The sequence below is a fragment of the Vulpes lagopus genome, chromosome 2, assembly GCF_018345385.1.
Source record: "Vulpes lagopus strain Blue_001 chromosome 2, ASM1834538v1, whole genome shotgun sequence".
NCBI lineage: Eukaryota > Metazoa > Chordata > Mammalia > Carnivora > Canidae > Vulpes > Vulpes lagopus.
Window position 1 is genome coordinate 70111903 of NC_054825.1, and position 26205 is coordinate 70138107.

Below are 26205 nucleotides of genomic sequence, written 5' to 3' on the forward strand. Positions count from 1 at the left end.
TTTTGATGTTGGCTGGCTACATTTTTCAACATCACAGGAACTACAGAGTTGAGGAACTATTCAAAAGCAGTTTTCTTAAGGAAGACGATTCTTTCCTTCCTTTGGCTTATATTAGAAGATATCCAGATAACTGAATTTTATTCCTTTAATCACCAGAAGTTCTTTTAATATATAAATTTCTCCCATTCTTATGGCTGCCTTACTAAGACATATAATATGCTTTCACCTTCTTGAACAGAATATTCTGAAACACCAATTTAACCTTTTTACAAAAGTTGATCATTATACTGAGATTCAGGTGATGGTTGAACTTGATGAGCTATACAGTTTCTTCCAACTCAAGTTAGTAAGTATAGGACAATATTAATTAAACCATGTCCCCAAATAACCAAAAATTTCTTATTTTCAACCTAAGGTTTTTACCTCAGAGTGGGGGTACAATAGTTACAGCCTTACTTCTAGATCAGAGGTAAGCAATAGGTGTTCACCCAAAAGCACATACAAATCACTCAGGGAGGTTGCCAAAAGGAAGACTAATTCAGGTCTGAGATTCTACATTTCTTTCTTTTTTAAAACCAATTTATTTATTTTAGAGAGAGCAGGGTGTTGGGGGGAGGGATAGAGGAAGAGGGAGAGAGAATCTCTAGCAGACTCCCTGCTGAGCGCAGAGCTGGATGTGAGGCTTGATCCCACCACCCTGAACCAAAATCAAGAGTCTGACACTTAACCAAGTGAGCCATCCAAGTGCCCCTCAGACTCTACGTTTCTAACAACCTCTTAGGTGATGCCAATATTGCTGGTGCATAGATCACTCTTTGAGAAGCAAGGACACAGGGAATCCCACATAGCAAAATTTGTATTCTAGGTGTTGACAGAGCTTTATGAGGTCAGGCAGTTTCTGGGACAGGGAAGAGCTTTTCTCTTGTGCTGCAAAGATCTTTGAATAGATATGGATTATTCACAACGTATGGTCAAAGCTTTATAGTAGAAAGAGGAGCTAAAATTAAGACTTTTATTAGGCAATGAATTCCACAAACATTTATTAAGCAGCAAGCACTGTGCTAGGTATAAGGGCTATGGGTCTCAGTCTGGTGAGAGAGACAGATCTGTAAACACGCTAATACAGCCATGTGGTAAGTGCTGCAAAGGAGGCAGCAACCCAGTGCGCTGGTACACAGGGAGGAGCTGCTTCACTCTGCCAGTGCAGGCAGGGAAGCCTTGGAACCTAACAACTAGGAAGACCATGAAATGTTACTATTTGACCTAACCAGAGTCAGTGAGGAATAAGTCCTACGTGAAACATTTATTTTAACTGGCTGTGTGCAAAATTTGGGATTACTGGATTTTCCCAGTCAAAAATTGACTGTTGCATCAGAATGTGGTTGCTACAGAGCTGGGCCAGAAAAGCACAAGTGTCTCATGTTGCAGATGCACTCTCTTGGGAATGCTGGTTGATATGCATGAAATCTGTCCGCCGAGGTGCTTTAATTGCTGTCACATGAATAACATCACTTTCTAGAAAAGGCCATGTGTTGGCTGTAATATTCTGTCATTTCTAAATCAGGCCTTCATAAAAAATTCATGCCTCTGAGATCATTCCATCTCCATCTTATAGCTGAATACTTGTGGCTCAGGCCTTGCAAGCCTGTCTTAGTACAGGTTTCCCCTGCCATCTGACAGTAGAGTATTCCCACGAAACATTTTCATAAGGCAAAATGGTGTAAAACATGGAAGCAACTATCTTTTCTTAGAAGGGAAAATCTTTTTCGGATTTCTGGCTACTAATAAAAACAGGTTCTAATGTAGTAGGTCTTTTGTGAAAGCAAAGTGGTGTGACACAAACCTTCAGATAGCAGGGGGAGCCTGAATACAGTCAGGCTTTTAAATACTGAACAGTGTGGTTGAAACAGAAATTTAGGGTTCTTTTTTTAAAAATTTTTATTTTTATTTATTTATGATAGTCACACAGAGAGAGAGAGAGAGAGAGAGAGAGAGAGAGAGGCAGAGACACAGCCAGAGGGAGAAGCAGGCTCCATGCACCGGGAGCCCGACGTGGGACTCGATCCCGGGTCTCCAGGATCACGCCCTGGGCCAAAGGCAGGCGCCAAACCACTGCGCCACCCAGGGATCCTGAAATTTAGGGTTCTTAAGCAAAGTTCAAATTGGCTCCTATTTTGATCTTAAGCTTGCAAATTCTGAATTTTCTACCTCCACAGACCTTTCTTTACTAAGGGCAACATGCCTGGAGAGCAAGTTTTGCCACTTAAATAGTCTTGAGGGGTGGGGATGAGTGCTTTCTGCTGGGATGTTGCCCAAGCCAAGTAGGACTACTGCAGATGGGTAGAGAAAACTGGCAGATGTTAGTTCTCTTTTTCCCAGGGCCCAGGTGGGAAAGTGCCTTTTGCTGGGAGCCATAATTCTGGAGAATTCTTTATCAGCAACAAGTGAGACAGATAGGAGTGAAATAACAAGTAGAGACCTGAGGGAGACGGGCAAAGAGCACGACAGACAGAAGTGCCTTCCCACGCTGGTCTCCTAGTCCTGCCAAATCACTGCGGGGGTGCACAGGAGAGGAGTCAGGTGGCTGTGGGAGGTTTTCTCCCAGAACAGTGTCTACAGTTTTCTTGGGGCAGAGCTGCAAGGGAAAACATCTGTGACAATAAGAGAGCTCTTTCTGGGTACACACAGAACCCTTTGCTTCTTAAAAAAAAAATAGCATTTATGGTTCTTTTTCTTATTATAAAGCGATAATGGCTTATAGAGGAAACTGCACAAGTTGCAGAAAAGTAGAAAGAAGAATATAAAGAGTACCCATTATTTCTCTATCCAAAGATGGTCACCATTTAGTGAGTTTCTTTCCAGGATTTCATATGCATAGGTATTCAACATGGTTAAGAAAATATTGTACAATTTCATATTCTATTCTTTTTTTCCCTAATGACATAAGATGTGTTCTAGGTTATTAAAACTCTTTGTAAACATTCTTCTTGGTGGCTGCATCTTTCATCCTATGATGAAATTTACGTATTCTAAGTCCTAAATGTATTCATCATTTAAGAATAGTTATTAATATAAATGTGCTTATTCACTTAAAAGCCAAATGCTAAATGTGTTGCAATTTCTTTAATCATTCTCTAGTTGTTGGTCGTTCAATCTATTTCTTATTTCATAGTGTTTTGTTTTTGTTTTGGGGCTTTTTTTTTTTTTTTTGAGGATATAGGCCAGAAATGAAAATAGGGAGTCAGATTGAAGAAGAGGGTGGGGAAAATCCTGGGAGAGGAATTTGGGCTGAAAGAATGAGATAAGGGAGAGGGTCCAGCGACAGCTGCCTTCCCCCTATTGAAGCATCCTAAGCACATTTCCTGCAAAATCAGGAATTGTTCATGGACAAAGGATCTGGCATTATGTAACATAGTGATGGTGATTAATTAACTTTTGCATCATTTCTGGGATTGCCCAATATGCATTCCTCCCTCTTAAGTGCCAACTGGCTGTGGCCACTCCTGGCCATTGCTGCCAGTGCTACTGGCTGTTGGGTTAGGAAAGGGAAGTGCCAATTTAGGCGAAAAATGCCAATGGAGGGGGAAAGGTAAGGCACAGTATTTTCAGCAGGGTGAGTGGAGCTATTTTAGCTCTTACTAAAAGTCTTAAGGTTGGACTCAAGTAGGGATGAATAAATAGCCTATTTCCAGAACCATCCCAATGGGATAGACCCTTCTGGAGCATCTTCCCCTTCCCGATGTTTTCCCCTCTTTGACTGCAGAGCAGGAGGCAACAGGTGCATGATAACATAAAAACTTTAAAAAAATTAAAGTCAATAAATGTTAATTGAGCACAATTAGGGGCAGGACAGTATGAGAGACCCCCCCCCACACACACACACACATATACTTTATCTTTTATGTAAACTGAGTTTTTCTATACAGGTTCATTTGTATTTTCTTAAAGATTTTATTAAGGGACGCCCAGGTGGCTCAGTGGTTGAGTGTCTGCCTTCAGCTCAGGGCATGATCCTGGAGTCCCGGGATCGAGTCCCACGTCGGGCTCCCTGCATAGGGCCTGCTTCTCCCTCTGCCTGTGTCTCTGCCTCTCTTTCTGTGTCTCTCATGAATAAATAAATACTCTTTTTTAAAAAAAAAAAAAAAAAAAAGCAAGCTCCTTGAGGGAAGCCTGACGTGGGACTCGATCCTGGGACCCTGGGATCATGACCTGAGCCAAAGGCAGATGTTCAGCCACTGAGCCACCCAGGCATTCCCCATTGTTTAATTTTTTAGAAGTTAACTGCTTATTTATCTATTACTGCTTATTTATCTATTCTAAAAATGAAATTTCCTCTCAATCATTTAGCTCTAAAGTTACCTTTCATAATTTTTTAAGATAAAAGGGTGTTTTAATCCCAGTCTCATACAATCTATATAAGAAGTATACTACTATTCTTACCCCCACATGACCCTAAATTATGCCCCTAGATTAACCTACAAGAGTATACTACTATTCTACTATTCTGAAGTGGCTGCCCCAGTTTTGCATTCCTAGCAGCAATATAAGGAGGGTTCCAATTCCTCCTCACCAACACTTACATGTCTACACTTATTATTATCTCCATCCTAGTAGGTGTGATGTAGTATCTCATTGTGGGTTTACTTTGCATTTCCCTGATGATTAAAGATGTTGACAATCTTTTCACATGCTTATTGGCCATTTGTACACCTTTGGAACACCTGTCTTAGAACAGGTAAAAACTGAAATACCTTTATTTAGGGAGGAACTGCAAACAACTGCAAACAACTTTGTTGTCTGATAAAAGAATCCACCTCTGAGACATGTTGCCCAGTAATGACCCAGATGTTGACAATAAAAATCCTAAAAGGCTCTGTAAGAAGACTGTGCAGAAGCTGCTTTCAAAAGACTTTGCAACTCCGGGGAGATGGACAACTAGAGTAGAGGGAGGAGGCAAAGATATCTAGAGAGTTTCAAGCCTAAATGATTAGGAAAGGATAGAACTCTTTCTAGGAGAGAGGAGGAAGGGCTGGTGTGAGTTCCACTGCAGGTAGACTGAATTTGAGGTGCTGACAAAATCCCAGCATAGAAACACAGCATTTTTTAGAGCTGGAAGGGACCACAAAGATTACCTAGTGCCTTTAATTTCAGAGGAAAAATCCCAGGCTGGGTGAAGAGGAGTAACTTGCACCATGTATAGCAGAAAACTGGTATCAAGCCCCTAGGCTAACATTCTGACCTGCAGGTACTTGAAAATGTAGGTCAGGCACCCAGGAAAAAGTGGTGGAAAGTGGTGCTAGAACTACTGGAAATCATCTGAATAGTGGGGAGAGTCAAAGTTATGTGAGAGGATATCCAGAGACATAAAGGATGTTGAAATCAAAGACCACAGACAGGCAGCAAAGACAGAGGTCCGCTTATTCAGTTCTGGGCTTCCAGAATGGCATCTCCTTCATTGAAATTGTTTGAGGCACTGTGTCCAGAATATAGTGGCAGGTAAAACAGGCTCCCGGGCCTTCTGAAGTCACTGGCCCAGCAAGAGACAAAAAGATAAGCAGGCAATTTTAGGGCAGTATGACAGGTGCCGAGAGTTAGGAGAACACGGTATTGTGAGAGTGAGTCAGTCTCACAGAATTTCAGGTCCAGAAACAGAATTTCATCAGTTTATCCACAATTGACTAGGCAGACAGGAAAGGGAGAACATTAAGAAGGGGAATATACTCAGAGAGCAAGGATTGAGCTACACCCAACCAAATCACCAGGCTCTGAAGAAAAAGCTAGAATAGTGATGTAAAAGTTTACAGGGAGGACTCCACCTTTCCAGCTCTTTCACTTGTGCTCCACCTGATGTGTGAACCCTCTCCCCATGGCAAGGTTTCCAGAAATGATAAGGTTGCTCAGTGAACTCAGAAGGTAGAGGAGGTGAATATTCTAGAAGGATATTCCATCAAAATCCATGAAATTATTATTTTCCTCAGTAAGTATCACCTTTTCAGGGACCAGAATATTCAGATTCCATCCTTAGAATGAATAGATTCTTACAAATTGTGCACTCTGGCTTCCTTTTGTAAAACTCCATTTTGACAACCATACCTCTATAAAATGCAGTCTTCTAAATATTTATTTGCTTAATAGGCAATTCATTAAATTGTTCAAAATTTAAAAGTACAATACGGTATGCAGTGAAAAATCTCCCTCTTGCCCCTGTGCCACAGTCACCCAGATCCTTGCCCCAGGCGCAACTTCTGTAATCACTGTCTTATGTATCCTTCCAGACACATTTTATTTATTTTTAATTTTTCCCCCAGAGACATTTTATTAATGCAATCCAAATAATACTTTTCTTAACGTAAAAAAGTGGGGTTTTTTTGCGGGGGGAGGGCGCCTAGGTGGCTCAGTTGGTTGAGCATCTGGCTCCTGATTTGGGGTCAGGTCATGATCTCAGGGTTGTGAGGTGGAACAAGATCCTCTCTCTTCCTCTCCCCTTTCCCCCTCTAAAAAAAAAAAAAGTTTTTAAAGTAATCTCTAAACCTAATGTGGGGCTCAAACTCATAACACCAAGATCAAGAGTCACATCCTCTACTGTCTAAGCCAGACAGTTGTCCCCAAATAATACTTTTTAAAAGTTGTATCTTTCTTTAATTACATTCTAGTCATGAGAACATACTATAGTCACTTGTTTGAATTTGAGTAATCTCATATTTTTCTGATTTAATTTGAGAGGTATCCTGCCCCTTAAACTACAAGTACAAATATCTCCTAGAACGGATGACTTCTGAAGGTAGCTAATTTCATCCACTGTGTGTGCGTGTGTTACTAGTTTCACAGAGTATCTGTATCTCTTAAGCCCTAGGAACACATTACGATTGCTTCCTATGCACAGATTCTGACATCAAACCATGATGGTGAAATAATTAATTCTTACAATAGGCTTTTTTGTTGTTCATTGTGTTGACCCAAAGACTTTACTAGCTTTTTGGGGTTTTTAAATCTCAGGACACATTTCACAAACTCTGTACTTTGTTGGGTAAAACCAGGTAGAGTTGGGCATGTCCCCAAAGCAACAGTGATGAGGGAGAAATTAGAAAATGGAATAATTTGTCCATACTTCTGTTGAGTTTTCTATCCCTTGTACTCTTACCCCCACATGACCCTAGATTATGCCCCTAGATTAACCTACAAGAGTATACTACTATTAGACATGAATATGCCTAACCATTAATTATGAGACCACCAAGATCCTAAAATTATTGGTTTGATCAAAGTTATTGGTGTTACACTAACCTATTGCCAATGAGGGAGAAGAAGGTAAGAGTTCACAGCCTATTCCACTTCTGGTTTGGGTGGCTCTATTCACACACTCTCCCTGGATCCCAGGAGGTAAGTGTATGTTCTATGGCTATGAGCCTTTCTTTATGTAAAATTTAATGACATCCTGGCTTCATTTATTTCCAGGCACTTCCAATTCTTACATCTGCAAAATTAAAAGTGTCTTTAATGAATGATGTGAGGGTATCCTCAGATCTCAGAAATGTTATAGAGTAATGTCAATACCATTTGTTAGGTGTACTTACTGTACTCTTAAATTCCTTTATTGAGGAGGAGTATATTTCTGGCTACCACAAGACCATTAGAAAATTAGACCTTAGAGGTGACTGCACTTAATTCTTGGGAGAGATACTTTCTAAATTTTGAGAAATATTAGAGACCTGCCAAAGCCTTCACTAGAAGTGTGACGCCTTCACTAAAAAGGAGGAGGATTTTGATTTCCAGGTCACAAAGCAAGTTAGTAGCAGAGCTAAGATATGGTCCTGGGTTTATTGACTCCTTTCACCCTATTATCACATTTGGAGGCCTTCTTATTGTTAGAGCTGGTGAGATATTACGTCATATTCATATAGCTCTTAGTGCCACCCTACTTTCACATGTACAATCTTTCCTTTTGGCCCCTCCACGACCCTGTGTGCTAGGGACAATAAATGCAACTGTTCTTCCTTTGAGGATAAGAAGACACAAGAAGACACATAGTAGTCTATAATAGAGTCAAGACTAGCACCCAGTTTTCCCAATTCCCTCTCCAGGTCTCCTTTTACCATGGCATCCTGCTTGTCTGGTGCCTTCTATCAGCAAACTTTGGAACACAAGTCTGAGACACCAGAATTAAAAAGACAGCTCGTTAAAAATAATTACGTATTTTGTAGGTAGTTGGTCAGTGATTCTTCTGCAACAGCCAAGAACCCTTCCTGATTTGACTTTGAGGCCCCAACATTCTAGCCACGGGGCCGCCCGGGCCCCAGGACCCTCCCGCCACCGCCCCACCAGGTTCCCCAGCACAGGCGCGTCCCCAGCGCCTTGTGCCTATTGCCTGCTGCACTGATCACGAAGACACCGGCCGCTGCCACGCGTGTAGTACACCTGCCATCACGCTCCCTCCTGATGGGCAGTGTGCGAGGGGGTGTCACCCAGCCGTTTTCTCAATCCCAGGGGCCGGTGGCTGGTTTTGAACTTGCGTTGACTATTGATACTTATTTACTGTACATATATAATTTATCATTTGTATCATGAAAAAAAAATTTTTGTAGGTACAAAACGAAATACTCAAATCTCTCTGTCTCCTCTCCTGCTAGGTTCTTAAAGGTACTCTCTCCTTTTGCACCGTTAGGGAAACTCCTCTTCTAATAAATGTATCCTAATCAAACCGAAACAAAAATTTAAATATATGAAACGTTAGGGGAGACGAGTCTGTAGTCCTCCCTTATTTCTGGCCCACTTCTGTGTCTCTGTTGTATGGCCGAGATTCTCAAGCCGGAGCACGTGGTCAACGACTATTTGACACGTCTAGTTATTCCCCCAAGCACCTACCAGGCTAGTGGGTGCAAAGTGCAGCACCCCGGGGAGCTAAGCTGAACTCCAGACGTAGCTTCTCTGATCTCAAACCTCGTGTTGCCCTAAGAAGCCTCTAATCTTTACGTGGTTTCGTTCACTGCAAAACGAGGGGACAGTCGGTGCATACAGACGACTTCAACCTGCGATGGTACTTGGGCTTTACCGAGGTCATCCGACAGCGTGCGCTTGGCGTCCTGGTAGGTTCCTCGGTCACGTCGCGCGCTCCTGCTCTCCGCCCGCACGCACTGGCGGGCCTCCTCGGGCCCACGCGGGCGGGGCTCGCTGGCAGAGGCCGGTGGGCGCAGACGCGCTAACCCCGCTCCCCTCTCGGTCCCTAACTCGGGCGGCGGGCGCGGCAGCCCGCGCTCCCGGCCGCGCCACCTGCTCCGAGCAGCCAATGGGGCGCGCGGGAGGCGGCGGGGCGGGGCGAGGCTACAAAAGGCCGGGACCCGCGCCCCGCGACGCCCCTGCCGCCGCGCTCTCGGGAGGCTCGGGCGGACGCCGCGGAGCGCCGGGAACATTCCGCGCGAGGACCAGCCGGGCGCGGGGCGATGCTGCGGGTGCGGTGTCTGCGCGGCGGGAGCCGCGGCGCCGAAGCGGTGCACTACATCGGCTCTCGGGTGCGTGCGCCGCCTGTCGCCTCGCGTCGCTCTCCCCGCCGGCAAGCCCGACGGAGCCCCGCTGTCCCCGCGGAGGCCCGGCTTCCGGAGCCCCTGCTGGCTGCCCGGAGCTCCGCGGTAGCCCGGGGGAAGCGGCCGTGCGGCGGGGCCACACCCCGTGGGCGCAGCCGCTCTCCGCGCGCCTCCCGCCGTCAGTGCAGGGGGCGCCGCCCTCCCGGCCCGGCCCCGCTTCGCTCCAAGAGGCCTCGGGCCGGGGGGAAGGGTGTGGGGCGACGAGTGACACTTCCTAATTCAGGGATGGAGTTCTTGGGATTCAGTGCAGGGGTGGGCACAGAGTTGGGGAGCCTTCAGGGAAATGCGGCGGGTGTGGAGGCGCGAGAGGGAGGGGAGGGAGCAAGCAGGCCCACTCCAGGGGCAACACGGAGCCCTGGGTCGAGAGAGGAGTTGGAGCGAGTTGAGGCCGTACCCGACTTTGTGCCGGTCCCCGCTTCCCGCTTGCCTAGTTAGCGCGCAGACCCTCCCTGGCTCCTGGGACAGGAATAGCAGGGCAAGCTGGCTCCCTCTCACAGCTGCTTGCAGAACACCTGTCACTCCTTCTCGCTCCGGTCCCTACCCTGGCCCGGCTCCTGCCTCCTTCCCGAGGCATTTAACAGAGTAGGATGGAGACTGGGCGTAGGGTGTGAGGTGTGGGTGGTGTTTGAAGTTTGCCCTGTGAGTGAGGGACTCTCCCTGTTGTAGATTTTATAGGCCCAGGGTTTTCAAAAGGCTTTTCTGAAGTCCTTAGTTCTCTTTTCTGTTGTTTACATTTGTACTTGGGTTAATCCTGTCTTGGCCAGGATACCATGGACCATCTGTAAAATGGAGCAGATGGCACTTGGTCACTCTCAGAATTGGAGTGCCAAAGAGTGTGAAGTGTGTGTTAGCAATGCAGAATTTTTAGTTTGAAGCTGATTATTCTGAAAGATAAGATTCTTTACATATGCATCTACATTTTTATTTGGGGGAAAAAAAAGTCTAATATTGGTAACTTTTTTTTTTTTTTTGGTAACTTTTAATACCGAAAAGGAAAGGAGCCTTCTTCCTCCAGCTGGACTTGGCAGGGAGATATGGAGCAGCGTTCTGTGGTGTTCTAGGAACAGGATGATCCATCATCCGTGGAAGGGTTGCTTAAAGCTTGATTAAAACTTGATTGTAGAAAATCATTCTGAGATATAAATGGAGGTGGTCACTGGGGACAAAAATCTTCTGAGGAGCTTTAACAAGCTATGCTAATGAGCATATAGACAAGATAATTTATAAAAAAACAAGAAGGTAAAACTATAGCCCCACTACCCACTTACTAACATCTTGATTTACATTCTTCTAAAGGATTGTAAATGTCTGTGTTATGTTGGGTTTCTCTCCACCTGTACCTCCTTCTCCCCACAAGTACTTTGTAGGACTGTGAAATAATCTTTTGTTGTTGTTGTTCTTGGAAGCTTGGAAGAACCTTAACAGGATGGGTGCAGCGAACTTTCCAGAGCACCCAGGCAGCTACTGCTTCCTCCCGGAATTCCTGTGCAGCTGACGATAAGGCCACTGATCCTCTGCCCAAGGACTGCCCTGTCTCCTCTTACAATGAATGGGACCCCTTAGAGGAAGTGATAGTGGGCAGAGCAGAAAACGCCTGTGTTCCACCGTTCACTGTGGAGGTGAAGGTAAAGCAAGGGTATTTGCAGGTCTGAAGGGGTTTCACTCCTCACCTTCCATAGGCTGGCTTTTGCTCCCATTCTCCTCTGTAACTGCTTTCATTGTAGCTCACTCCAGACCTCCGAAATCTAGTGGTGATTTTAATTGTCTTACTTGAAATCTCTGTGGTGTTTTATACTAATTTACACAAACAACTCCTTTTTTTTACAACAACTTACTCCAAACAACTCAGATTCTAACACCTCATCTGGGGATGTTAGTTCTTTCACTATTCCTCACCTCTTCCTTCACTGTCTGTGATGTTCGGGTTGAGCAGAATTTCACTTTGGCCCTTTTCTCTTAGTTCTTCTCACAGCTTCTGCTCCCACCTCCATGAGGGTTCAGATCTCTCTCCAGACCAACATGTTGAACTCCTTGGTGGGTATTGCTGTGGGACCTCAAACCTGGCACATCATTTTGGCATTCCTATTTACTTCAGCTGAAACATCGAGGAATCATCTTTGATTTCAGTCACATCCTCTACATCCATTCTCCAAGATCTAACAAGTCCTCTGTCAAAGGCAATCTTGCCTCCATCCGTCTGCTGCTGCCTTACGTCAGGATCTCATCCACTGCCTGGGCTATTGCTAAGCCCCCATTGTTCTCCCTCATTTGCTCTTCTCTCTGAACCACCTTCCAGCTTCTATGAGAGTCCTTTTTTTAAAAAAAAAAAAATATATATATATATTATTTATTTATTCATGAGAGACACACACAGAGAGGCAGAGACATAGAGAAAGAAGCAGGGTCCCTGCAAGGAGCATGATGGGGGACTCGATCCTAGACCCAGGATCACACACTGAGCCACTCAGTTACCCAGGCATCCCGAGAGTGCTTTTTTAAAAAAATTTTTTTTAATTTTTATTTTTTAAAATATTTTATTTATTTATTCATGAGAGACACAGAGAGAGCGAGAGAGGCAGAGACACAGGCAGAGGGAGAAGCAGGCTCCATGCAGGGAGCCCAACACGGGACTCGATCCCCTGTCTCCAGGATCAGGCCCTGGGCTGAAGGCAGCACCAAACCGCTGAGCCACCCGGGCTGCCCCCAAGAGTGCTTTTTTATTTTATTTTATTTTTTTAAGATTTTATATATTTATTCATGAGAGACACAGAGAGAGAGAGGCGGAGACACAGGCAGAGGGAGAAGCAGGCTCCAGGGGCAGCCCTGGTGGTGCAGTGGTTTAGCGCCGCCTGCAGCCCGGTGTGTAATCCTGGAGACCTGGGATTGAGCCCCACATCGGGCTTCCTGCATGGAGCCTACTTCTCCCTCTGCCTGTGTCTCTGCCTCTCTCTTCGCTCTCTCTCTGAATGAATAAATAAATAAATCTTAAAAAAAAAAAAAAAAGAGAGAGAAGCAGGCTCCATGTAGGAAACCCGATGTAGGACTTGATCCCGGGACTCCAGGATCATGCCCTGGGCGGAAGGCAGGCGCCAAGCCGCTGAGCCACCCAAGGATTCCCCCAAGAGTGCTTTTTTAAACCAAAATTGGATCACCTTGCTCATCCTGCCCCTATCATTCCTCTATTTCCCAATCTTCTACATGTCCCCTCCCCTGCGACTACTTCAGATAAAGTTCTCATGGTATTCAAGATCATTCACAATCTGGGTCATGTGTGCCTTTCCAGGACTCCCCATTTCAATCATTGGCTCATCTTAGAAGTGTGTTAGTATGGCAGGCTAGCAGATGTCCATTCCTATTTGGGTACCTCTCAACTCTAGTATTTGCCTTGACTTTCAGCAGATTTTATAAGATAACCATATAAGCAGCCAAACTAGACTACTCACTGTTCCCCAAACGATGCTTATGCCTTTGCTCCCACTCAGGACCCTTCCACCTATATTCGTGTACCTCTCTTGTCTGTAGTTTAAACCTACCCCTCTTACGCACCACCGAGCCCTGATGGTACCTTCCACAAAGCCTTCCAGGGTTTCCCTGGCAACAAGTAATATCTCTCTTCTAAAAACTCCTGATGTTCTTTATCTGTAATATTCCTAAGGAGGGGCCTCTGTGGTTTGATGTTCGGGTTGTACCCTGCATAAGAGAGTGCCAACCTCATTGCAGATACAGCCTGAGTTTCCATTAAATAAGGGGTTACAAATACTTTTTCAAGGAATTTAATTCTTCCTGAATATTTACATTTTTATTTGTAACATAGATTAAGGAAATAAATTCCATTACATCATTGTCATCATCATCATAAATGTTGGCTACCTTGTACTAGAGCTCCAGGGGTATCAGCACAAAAGAACTTGCTTTCTATTTAGAGAGATAAGATATGGGATACCTGGGTGGCTCAGTGGTTGGTTGAGTGTCTGCCTTCAGCCCAGGGCGTGATCCTGGAGTCCCAGGATCGAGTCCCACATCAGGCTCCCTGCATGGAGCCTGCTTTTCCCTCTGCCTATGTCTCTGCCTTTCTCTCTCTGTATCTCTCATGAATAAATTAATAAAACCTTTTAAAAAGAGAGAGAGAGATAAGATATTCATATAGTAAGAAAGACTAAAGCTAAGTGTTTTATGCCAAGTAACTGGCAGTTGAATTGAATGCCCGAAGAGTAAAGGAAAAAGCAATGACCAAATGCTGGATAGTTAGGAAGTCTTCTTGAAGAAAATGACTCTTTAATTAGACCTTGAAGGCAGGGTAATAGAAAAAGTAATAACTTCTAATTGTTCTGAAACTGCCTCTGGTTCTGATATTTGACACTTTGATGAACAGGTTAATTTATGTATCATCCACATGTTTTAAAAAGGCATGATCTTTTTAAAGTTTTTTTCTTGGAAAGAAGTCCCATCCCTTAACCATTTTAATTGGGTGGAATTAAATTTCACATTCAAGCAGTGGTTTATCCTTTTACTTGTCTCTAAAAGTGTTGACTTTTATACTATGCAATCTTATGGAAACAGACATGATTCTCAGATATGATTTTGAGTTCTCTGTCATTTGTGAAAAGTGTACCAGGCTGAAGTTAGGAGAATAGGACTGAATTATATATGTGATTTAAAAGTTTGATACTAGTCTTGGCTAATCAGCTCTTTGACTTTGTGTGAGATTACAATTTCTGGGCCTCAAGTGAGGATATTAAGAGGTCTACTATCTACCTAACAAGACTAAATAAGAAGGTAAAAGGTTACATGCTAAATTTTTCCAAGGATAAAACCAAACTCCATTACTGGCCATATGGATCTAGTTTTATATCACAAAAATACATTGGAAGTGCAATGATTGTAGATACTACTAGCATTAGCTGTATTGATTTCATTCATTTGTCTGGTTATTTCTGCCTTATGCCACATACTAAACTAGGTAATGAGGGAGAGAAAGTTAAAGAACATGCATGGCCCCTGCAAGGTAAGGCCTTGACTAATAGAAAAAAAAATGATACAGATGTATTAATCAGCTTGGGAACAGTGAAAGATAAAATAATGTATTAAACTGCTTATAGGCAATTAGAGCATAAGATTTGCTGGAATATATAAATGCTAGAGAAATTTTCTGGGAGTGAGGAATGTAGTTTATTAGGAAGCACAGTTTTTAAAAGCTATGTCGCTTTTTATTCTGTAAAACATAATGAATACTTTCCACCAAATGTATGCTTTTTGTTTTGCTTTTATCTCTTTAAAATAAAGCTTTTAAGAAAGGACCTTTTATAAAATACAAAGTCATTCAAGGCTAATGTACTATAAGCTTGAAGCTGAATAAATAAGAAGTTTCTATTGATATTTTTTAGCCTTCCAAAGATAGTATTTAAAATTCCTTTGGCACCCCCCCAAAAGATTTTAGGCCCTAAAAGACTATATAGTTTTTAGGAGGGCAGCCACATCTCTGCAACAGGTTATTAAAAATATCATGTGCTAAGCATTTAATATAGTGTGTTTTTTTTTTTTATCTTGCAGACACTTGGTAAATAATTGCTAACTCATTTAGCAGAGTTACAAAGGAAGTGTAAATAATTTCCAACTATCTCTTGGAAAATGTAATGTGCCTTGATCATTTGGACTTTGTTCAACCTTTGCCAGACAGAGTATCGGTTACACAAGAAAACTCACACTTGTTCAAATAGCTTTTCTTCCCCTAGGAAAGTTTAGTTCATATTTACCAAAGCAAGCTTCATTCTGCATAGTTACACAGAATACTTTGGAATGTGTCTGGCAAGACAACATGGCTGTGCATCTGCTGTAACCCAGTGTTAATTTTCAAAGGCTTCTTGTCCTTTAGTGGACTGTAAGAGATGTGCCTGGCATGAGAAGGAGAAAGTGATGAATGGATGAGTAGTACCACGATGTGTCTGAGAGGAATATAAAAAGTCATTATTATCCTCTCCTGGTGGCTGCTGCCGGACTTCCTAGGAGTAGAAAACAGTGGAATGCTTTTGTTCTTAAAAAGAGTAGATTGATCTTAAAAAGTAGCCAATTAATGCTGATAATTTGATACTGATAATATTTGTCACAGGCCAGAAATTGAGCTAGTTGTTTTCCTATAGATCTTCAAAAGTGAAGCAACTAACTAATAACTTAGACAGGGATCAGCAAACTTTTTCTGTATAAGGCCAGATAAATATTTCAGACTTTGCAGACCATTGGTCTCTGTCCCAGCCACTCAGCTTTCAACTCTGTAGTGCAAAAGCAACTACAGACAATATGTAAATGAATATGTCTGTGTTTCCATAAAACTTGTATTTACTAAAAAAAAAAAAAAAAATTGGCTATGGCTTTTAGTTTGCCAAAATTTTTTATTATTTTTTTATTTTTAAAGATTTTTTAAATTTGTTTATCTGTAAGAGACACACAGACAGAGACATAGGCTGAGGGAGAAGCAGGCTCCCTGTAGGGAGCCTGATGCAAACCAATCCCAGGTGCTTTGCCAACCCCTGTTTTATACCCTCACCGGCATCTTCCATGTTTGATAAAGACATAGTTTTCAGATTCTTAGTCCTTTTCCAGCCGGCTCAGCTCCAGCTTTTCTGATGTGAACCTGTGTACTGAGCTAACAAGAGGCAGGTCTGCCTCCATATGTTTGATATTTATCATCCTGAGGTGGAAATGGAAGCAGAGACAGAAAATCTGGAAAAAACATTGCCTTTGACATTAATGAGCTAGGTATCTAGACACACTATATCTCATTACCCAGTTCCCTTCTTTCTACCCTGAAATTGTCTGACTTGTGGTAGAAACCTGACATGATAAGAACTGGTAGTCAGTTAATCAATGATATAAAGAAGTATTTTTTTAAATACCTGCTTTAGGGGATCCCTGGGTGGCTCAGCAGTTTAACACCTGCCTTTGGCCCAGGGCATGATCCTGGGGACCCGGGGTTGGGTCCCGCATTGGGCTCCATGCATGGAGCCTGCTTCTCCCTCTGCCTGTGTCTCTCTTTCTCTCTGTGTCTCTCATGAATAAATAAATAAAATCTTTAACTTTAAACTTTTTTTTAAAGATTTTATTCATTCATTCATGAGAGACAAAGAGAGAGGCAGAGACACAGGCAGAGGGAGAAGCAGGCTCCATGCAGAGAGCCCAATGCGGACCCGACCCCGGGTCTCCAGGATCACATCCTAGGCTGAAGGCAGATGCTCAACTGCTGAGCCACCCAGGCGTCCCACTTTAAACGTTTTTTAAACTTAAAATATATAGATATATATCACCCTGCCAGTTTTTTTGTTGAAAATCCAAGGTTTTTTCTTAGCATTCAGATCTTCTGATTGGAATTCTATACCTCATCTATCTTGATAAATTATATCCATATACATCATCTACATTTCCCAGTGTATTTCTTTAAATTGAGAACTTAGGCATATGCAAAACAATCAGAAGGAAGAATCCTTCTACATTTTCATATTTTTGCAAAGCAGTATTTTACAGTTGTTATGCCTGCCCTAATTCAACAGTCTTTTTTAGCAAATTGAGCCTTTTTAAAGCATTTAACTGGTTCAGTTGTCTTTTAAAATGCATATGACCTTTGGACACTTCCTAAATGTTAAGCTTTTTTCCAACTGCCAAAATTGCATGAATTCACTTACCAGATCACTTTCTTCTAAGATAAAAGGATTTGAAGCAGTATGAAAACTTGGAAACACTGGGGAGGGGAGGCATGTCTGCAGGGAAGGATAGAAAGTCTAAAAGGCAGGCTTGCACTGCTGCACAATTTTGCCAAGTGCTAATTCTATTGAATGAGAGAATCAATAATGGTTTTTAAGAGCAACAAAGAATGTTTGAGACTATGTCCCTAATTTTAAGGGGGCAATGTCCTATTTTCCTACAGAGTATTTTGCAGTGCTGTTTTCTAGACAGAATTCTGGGATGCATGGTTTGATCTAAGTAACAGATGTGCTCTTATCCTCTTATGCTATTTTGTTTGTTCTGTTATTTGATTTCATTGAGACTGTCTAACAGAATACCTATGTCCTGTTTTGTCTATGAAGCTTGTAAAAACCGGTCCAAGAAGACGTCAAACTCATCTGAGGGCAGACATGCTGTGAACGGCAGGGCATGAGATCTCAGGCAACAGGGGCAAAAGGTCTCAAAATATCAAGAAAATTTAGAATTCTTCATTCAGCAAATATTGAGTGTCTGCCCGGACAGGCAGTATGCTGTGTGCTAGGGATCAACACTAGACAAGACATGGTCTTAGTCTCATTTCCATTAAATTACACAAATCATTGTTCATTGCCTATGACCTTATCAGGAATTGCATTTTTCTCCAATTAAATATTCTGCCTATTTTCTCCTGCTTTTAGGCCAACACATATGAAAAGTACTGGCCATTTTACCAGAAGCACGGAGGCCACTATTTTCCCAAAGATCATTTGAAAAAGGCTGTTGCTGAAATTGAAGAGATGTGCAATATTTTAAAAACAGAAGGAGTGACAGTGAGGAGGCCTGACCCCATTGACTGGTCTTTGAAGTATAAAACTCCTGATTTTGAGTCTACGGGTAAGTGATGTTGTATACCTAAACTGCTAGTGTCTTAATTTTTCATTTCATTTCTTTCTTTCTTTTCTTTCTTTCTTTCTTTCTTTCTTTCTTTCTTTCTTTCTTTCTTTCTTTTTTTTAAGATTTTGTTTCTTCATGAGAGACACAGAGAGGCAGAGACATAGGCAGAGGGAGAAGCAGGCTCCCTGTGGGAAGCCTGATGCAGGACTCAATCCCAGGACCCCGGAATCATGACCTGAGCCAAAGGCAGACGCTTAACCACTGAGCCACCCAGGCGCCCCTTAATTTTTCTTTCTTAATGTGTAAGGAGAAAGCTCAGATAATTTCTCAGGGGTTCCTTTATTTTAATAATCCTTCAAAACTTTAGAGATTACTTAGGAACAGATTGGTTCTTTTTTTTTTTTAAGATTATTTATTTATTTATTCATGAGAGACACAGAGAGAGACAGAGACACAGGCAGAGGGAAAAGCAGACTCCATGAAGGGAGCCTGATGTGAGACTCAATCCCGGGACTCCAGGACCACACCCTGGGCTGAAGGCGGCGCTAAACGGCTGAGCCACCCAGGCTGCCCCAGATGGGTTCTTTTTGATATGATTAAGGGGTCCATATTATTTTTTTAAAAGATTTTATTTACAAAACAGTGGATTCCATGAGTTTTCCTCAAGTACAGAAGAGAGGAACAGAAACATTCCCATTTTAGTTTTAACTGATATTGCTACAAGATTGTTCTTGTGCCTGAGGTCAGTGTTCTAATTTACAGTTCTAGAAATGATCATTGGCCCAATTTTTATCTTGTGGTACTGATATTCCCTGAAGAATTCCATTTCTGTATAGCAAGAAAGGAGCTTACAAAATGTGAAAACTTGGTGGTTCTAGATCTCTTTGAACAAGGTCCGTAGGGCTTCATTTCTTTTCTTCCTTTCCCCTTCTCTTTCTCGCTCTCCCTTTCTTTCTCTCTCTTTCTCTATTCTTTTTTCTTTTTTTTTCTTTTAAAGATTTTATTTATTTATTCATGAGAGACACAGAGAGAAAGAGAGGCAGAGACACAGGCAGAGGGAGAAGCAGGCTTCATGAAGGGAGCCCCATGCGGGACATGATCCAGGATCACTCCCTGAGCCGAAGGCAGGCGCCAAACCACTGAGCCACCCAGGGATCCCCTATTCTTTTCTTTCTTTTCTAGCTTTGCCATACACATACAGAATAATCATGCTAACAATCTAGTATGTATCCATATTTTTCCATTTGCATATAAGTCTATACATACACATTCCTATAGGTTTTCTGTAATTTTTTGAACCAGAAAAACTGGGATCTTATTCTATAGACTTTTCTGTCTTGGAAATTAGCATTACTGAGATTTTTGTGGAACCTTTTGGTCTGATAGGTTTATATGGTGCGATGCCTCGAGACATTCTGATAGTTGTGGGAAATGAGATCATTGAGGCTCCCATGGCATGGCGCGCCCGCTTCTTTGAGTACCGTGCATACCGGTCAATTATCAAAGACTACTTCCATCGTGGCGCCAAGTGGACAACAGCTCCTAAGCCAACAATGGGTGACAAGCTTTATGACCAGGTAAGACCCTAATTGTAGATGAGCTTATTAGTAACTCTTCTCAATAATCTAGAGAATGAGATAGAGATTCTCTGATACCTTGTATTTAGTATGCATATGAGAAACTGAGAGCACCACCTACGTTAAAAAAATGGTTGTTTTATGATGAAACGAAGAGTAAATGATATTGTGATAATAAGAGTTACAGTAGTGATAGCTAACACTTATCTGGTGCTTACCGTGTGCTAGGTCTTGAGCTAAGGGCTTTTATACATCAACAGTCCTGTTTATTATCCACAAAACCCTCTGAGGGAGTAGCATCAATCATTCCCTTATAAAGAGGAAGACTTGCCTAAAGGCACACAGCTATTCACTAGTAGAAACAGAAAAATGACTAAACTGAACCCCATTCTTTTCTTCTAGAGAAGCAATTTGGTCTACAGGCCAAATTCACAATAAAAGGAAGTACATGTCCTTTGTTAGGTCACTTATTATTTGATCATTTATAAGAATCAAAAGATCAAAATTTCTTCTTAAGAGTTTAAAGACAGAAATAAGTAATGAATTCATTCCACCACACCAAATCAAATTTGGCGGGGGATGCATGGCATTTCATTTTATGGTATAAAGCTATGCTCAGGGCCAAATTCCTTTTCTAAAAGAACAGTATGACTTCATTCTGATGACTTTCAATACTCTAAGTAGCTACATAAATCAGTGTATGGGTCATGGAATATTTTCAGAATCATTACTACCTCTGTACCATTTGCTATTAAGAAATTGGTGTCATGCCTAGTTTTTGGTTTTTGGTTTTTGTTGTCACCTTATTTTGATTTAGTTAGCATTTAGAAGATGTAGGGCCTACATCTTCCCCCATACATGTTTTTGTCTAAAACAGGGTAGTACTATTTTGGGAAATTATGATGTTGAATTAATTTTCTTAGTAATTAATGCCCCATAGATAATTTTCTTATGAACCAATGCATGATATGTATTCATTCTTGTTCCATTTAGAATTACCCTATCCATTCTGTAGAAGACAGACACAAATTGGCTGCTCAGGGAAAATTTGTGACGACTGAGTTTGAGCCATGCTTTGATGCTGCTGACTTCATTAGAGCTGGAAGAGATATTTTTGCACAGAGGAGCCAGGTCAATAAAAGCTGCCTCTTAAATTCCATGCTTTATTATTATATTTTATTATTGTATTATTTACTTATAAATTGTATTTATTTATTTTTTGAAAATATTTTCATCCTGAATATTTTTAGTTATCTAAACATAGAACCAAATCTTTATAGAATTATCATCATCCTTTCATTTTCAGGTTACAAACTATCTGGGCATTGAATGGATGCGTAGGCATCTTGCTCCAGACTACAGAGTGCATATCATCTCCTTTAAAGATCCCAATCCAATGCATATTGATGCCACCTTCAATATCATTGGACCTGGTCTTGTGCTTTCCAACCCTGACCGACCATGTCATCAGGTAAGGGAGTTTTTAAGATTCTGGAAAAGCAATAGAGTCTAGTAACTTAAATAATTATCACTTTTATTTTAAGCACTTCCATATTTCCTAATGGTTATAAATTACAAATTCAGCAGTGCTCAACATTATGATAATCAAACATTGGATTGCTTATGGTGGATTTACTACAAAATGTCCAGCACTCACAAATGTACCTTGAAGCCATGATAATTAGTGTAGTGTCATCAGACTTTGACTTTGCTGCTTGCTGCTTTCAAAAGCTTCAAGTTTGTGTGTCTGTGTATGTTTTTATCAAGCAGAGTATATTATCCCATAACTTGCAGCCAAGACTCCACAGCAACTGAATTGCAAATAGAATGATCCCCGCATGGCTGGGTGATGCCATTGGGTAGTGGGTATCTTCCTCCCTCTCCAGTGTGTCAGGACCCCTTTGGCCAGCCCCACCCTGCAGGGAGGAGCAGAGCCACTGCACTGCAGCTGGTCTATCCCTATCACCTGCAGCCTCCCACTTCTGCTCGCTCCCTCCTACTTCCAGTTGGGTGGTGAGTGATTTTGTGTTATTTGGTAGGCTGCAGTACACCTTTTTAAAAATGACTATTTTATCATGTTCATTTCTATCCCATATATTTATACCCAATGACCAAGTTTACTTATCTGTTTCATTTTAACATAACTTATTGAGGTACTAAGTGAGTATGTGAACATAGGGATGGCTGGGTTATAATAAGTCCCTAAGGACAATTATAGTTCCTGGGGAAGTCCATCCTTAATATCTATCTTTATGTTGTGGTATAGATACAAAATGATTGACTTTGAAGTGGATGGACTATGGGTTTAATGCAGTGATATTTTTGTTTCCCTATAAACTAAATAGTGAGGAAATATTTTCATTTTCTTTAATGTGTATTTGTCAAGGAAAGTATCTTGTATTTTAAGGCCTCTGAAACCTAAATAAAGCATGAGAATATTTTTAAAAGCTTTAACATTTCCGTTACTTTTTAAAACTTTAACCTGGTAGTATGCGGATTTTATGTACATTTATAATTAGGATTCAGACAAAATCATTTCAAATGTTTAGAAATTTAATTTCTTTATTTTGGCAGCTGAGAAGTCACCATCTCAAAAAGAATTATTAATCATAAGAGCTACCAGAGACTAAGAATGATAATAATAGCATGTATAGATTTCAACTTTGTCTTTGGGGTTTGTTTTTTGTTTTTGTTTGTTTGTTTTTGTCTTGAAGATTGATCTTTTCAAGAAAGCAGGATGGACCATAGTTACTCCTCCAATACCAGTCATCCCAGATGGTATGTTTACTATTATGTACCCATAGCATAAAATGAGTACTTCAGTGATTGAAGATCTTTCATCTATAGATAGCAGCCCAAATTTTAGTACTTTAGAGAAAATGTTTTCCCAGGAAGGAGTAAACTAGCATGTGGGCCTATAGGTACAAGGACAAGGCTGGGACTTATGTTTGCAACCTCTCCTTCCATGGACAATGAAAGTGAGAAGATAGGAAAAATCAGTATAAAGCAATATCACAAAGCAAGAAATGACTTTTTAAAGAAAACAAGGTAAAATCCGAATGTGTAATGGGCATAGATTGAGTCATAACATTCATAGATAAACTGTCTTAAGATCAAAATAAAATCCACAAGGAAAATGAACTACTGAAAGAATAGAGGTGTCACTTTAACATTCTTCACTTTGGAATCCATGCTTAAACATAAATGAGAGTAGACATGATTTAACAGTTGTTGCTATTTTTAGATCACCCACTCTGGATGTCATCCAAATGGCTTTCCATGAATGTCTTAATGCTAGATGAAAAGCGTGTCATGGTGGATGCCAATGAAGTCCCAATTCAAAAGATGTTTGAAAAACTGGGTATGTACAATAAATGAAACATGGTGTCATGCATTAAAGTGTTAAACCAGAAGAACTAAAGAAATTACTTGCTAGAAAAAAAAAAAAGAAATTACTTGCTAGGTCTAATGTATGGTTTATCTAAGTCAATTTCTTTTTTTTTTTCTCTCTCTAAGTCAATTTCTGTTCCTTTTAGAGGTACCAAGCTATTATTTTGTAGATGCACAATATTTTTATTTTTAATAATCATAATCCCAAAGGTTGGAGATGTATTCCAGGCTCCTCAGACACTCCCTTAGCAATAAATGTCAATCTTCTATGACTTACCTAATCTCTCGGTGGCCATGTATGAAGAATTACCCCTTTGTAGATGGGCATATGGATTATTCAGTCTTTCTCCAAATAAGAAATTGACTTGTTGAGAGTCCTTTAAAAGTAATTTCATTGTCATTACATATTTTAAAGGACTTATAAGCGTACAGATACAGAAGTGACTTATGTGTGTGATAAGCACAGTGAACAAAGTCATGAAAAGCAGTAGAGGCTGTCAGTAAATCTTTCAGCTTTGAACTAAAAATTAGTTTTTACTTGGGTGGGAATTTGCTTATCTTGATATTCAAAATTTAAAATAGATATTCTAACACTATTGAGAAAAGTATTGAAAGAAAGGATTTTCATATGGCTAACTCATAGAGTATAGAAAAATGTTTATCACTCTTCACATACTTGGCACATCCTAAGTGTCAAAGAAAGCCAGGCAGTGAAAATTAGTCATGTTTTGATTCATGCCTTATATTTCAGGTATACTAAAGAAATTATTTGCCCCCTTAACACATCCCTCTTTAATGTGGTATCAGTTTAAAAGGATTGTCCTGTCAGTTTTAGATTGAGCTCTTTAATGATTTGACCTCTAATACTCTGCCACCATTTTTTTCTGACTTTCATTAAATAGCCAACTGCTTGGGCTTAGTTTCTTTGTCCATTAATATTTTATTGTTTCTCAAGTTAAAATATTATTAAGAACCAAATATATGATTTGTAATATTATTTTATAATTTTAGACCCAGGGAATTTGTTAAAGCAAACTTTATCAAGCAACTAGAACCTCTCCAATTCAGGATTAAAATGTCTCTAGCCATCTGAATAATATAGATGTCTGTCTACCAAGAAGCATACTTGTGTTTAAAAGTCCACTCCTTATCCCAAGCCCACTCCTTACCCCTTCCAAGTCCTGTTCTTACTTCCCAAAGCCCTGCTCAGTCTCATTTTCTCAGAAAAGCCTTTTCTGATGGCTCCTGCTGCTTCCTTCCCTGACTACCCCAGTAGACTCTTTAGTGACTCTATAGCTATCTTTCCCCTCAAAATAATAAGTTCCTTGAGGGAGGAGAATAGATTTCCTTTTTAAAATCCCCTTATGCTGAACACAACAGATTTTTTTCTAAATACCACTGGTTGACTGGGCCATGCACATCAGCACAACCACATCAGTAAAATAGTGCCAGATTAAACTAATTGCCTGAATATATTTGGTACCTGTAGGATTCTACAACCCAGCATATTAAAATATGAGTTCAGTTCCACTGTTTTTTTAAGGTGGTAAAGTTAATCCTGTCAGATACATCTACTCATTCAACTCATGGACTTGTGAATTGTCAGTAGAACAAAACAGACTTCACAGTCTCTGCTGACTCTCTGGTGAAGATTTTATATCAGCAGTGGAATAAGTTAGATGAAATAAAATTGGTGACAATATGGTTGAAAGACTGTTTGGGGTTCAGGTAGACTTGAGAATTAGAGACACAGGATTCCTACCCATCTTTGGCTTACTTCCTACAGGAAATCTTGACGGGAGTCCATCTAACAGACACATGTCTCTCTTTTGATGCAGGTATCAGTACCATCAAGGTTAACATCCGTAATGCCAATTCCCTGGGAGGAGGCTTCCACTGCTGGACCTGTGATGTCCGGCGCCGGGGCACCCTGCAGTCCTATTTTGACTGAGGGGGCCTGGGTGGCTGGTGGCTTGGGCTCCAATAAATCTAGGAAGCTTAGGGAGAAGGTTCATTCTCTCACTTGAAAAAGTGCATGAACTGTAGTGCTTTAAACAATCATATCTTTAACAGGGGTCTTAAGCCTGGTTTATTTTTATTACTTTTCTTTGATATAAGGAAATAACTTGTGCTAGGTCATACTCTCTACTCCTAAATTTATTTACTCTTTGGCTTCAAGTGTAAACATTTGGTAAATATGAAGCAACAAAAAGTAGTCGTTTGAGTAACTTGGCCACTAATATTTAACCGTCTACCTCTGTTGTTAATTTTCTTTCCAAAAGGCAGCTTGAAATGTTGGTCCTAATCTTCATTATTTTTTCCTTTTTTTCTAGACTTGTGAATGTTTCTATCACTTCTCTTTTCTAAATGAGAGAAAGACTTAAAATGTACACAGATTTGAAGAGAACCAGATAATTGTCTCTTTTTCTAATGAGGAATTTAAAATTTTAATTTCTCATCTTTAAAAAATAACCTAGACTATGCAAACATTTTAAGTGAATTTTCCATAAATGTTTTTAATATTCTTATTTCAACATTGGTGATATTTGCTACTAAAAACCTCTTCATACAACTTACCTCATTTCAAGTGATTTAAACTTTTTTCTCTGTCCAAATTTTACAAAAATACTTAGTGCAATAGGTTATAACTCAATTCTGAGCCTAAAGTTTGATGTCCAGTATCTAATGGATATATTGCATCTTTGATATTCTCAGCTTGGTTTACAGATGTGCGAATTATTTAAAGCACAGACCTTAAAAGCATTAAAAAAAAAACTAATGGAGGTAAAACCTATATGCAACATGAAATAATTTTAATGTTGGATTGTATGTGTATTTTTATTCTAATAAACTTTTATGTTACAGAATGGATTTCGTTAGAGTTTGTCATCAGTCTAATTATTTTAAGCATAAGTAAATTACTAGAATGTAGCTCTAGGGACAGAATTCTAATGCTCTGAAATAATATATTCATCCCTACTAAATAATTTAAACCTAATACTTGTATTCAGAAATGTTTAGCAGAGTCAGGTTTTATTAGTTGTGTTTTTTTAAATATTTATTTTATTTATTTT

At 40.6% G+C, this 26205-nt stretch overlaps 1 protein-coding gene across 1 annotated transcript; it reads left to right on the plus strand.

Annotated features, from left to right (window-relative positions):
- The first annotated feature begins 9342 nt into the window (after window positions 1-9342).
- Window positions 9343-26002, plus strand: GATM (glycine amidinotransferase). The gene is made up of 9 exons (XM_041746090.1): window positions 9343-9506; window positions 10985-11203; window positions 17969-18164; window positions 19551-19741; window positions 20735-20872; window positions 21048-21212; window positions 22456-22519; window positions 22986-23102; window positions 24970-26002. The coding sequence occupies exons 1-9, from the start codon at window positions 9438-9440 to the stop codon at window positions 25080-25082; spliced, it is 1272 nt and encodes a 423-aa protein (XP_041602024.1). The 5' UTR covers window positions 9343-9437; the 3' UTR covers window positions 25083-26002.
- The last annotated feature ends 203 nt before the right edge of the window (window positions 26003-26205 follow it).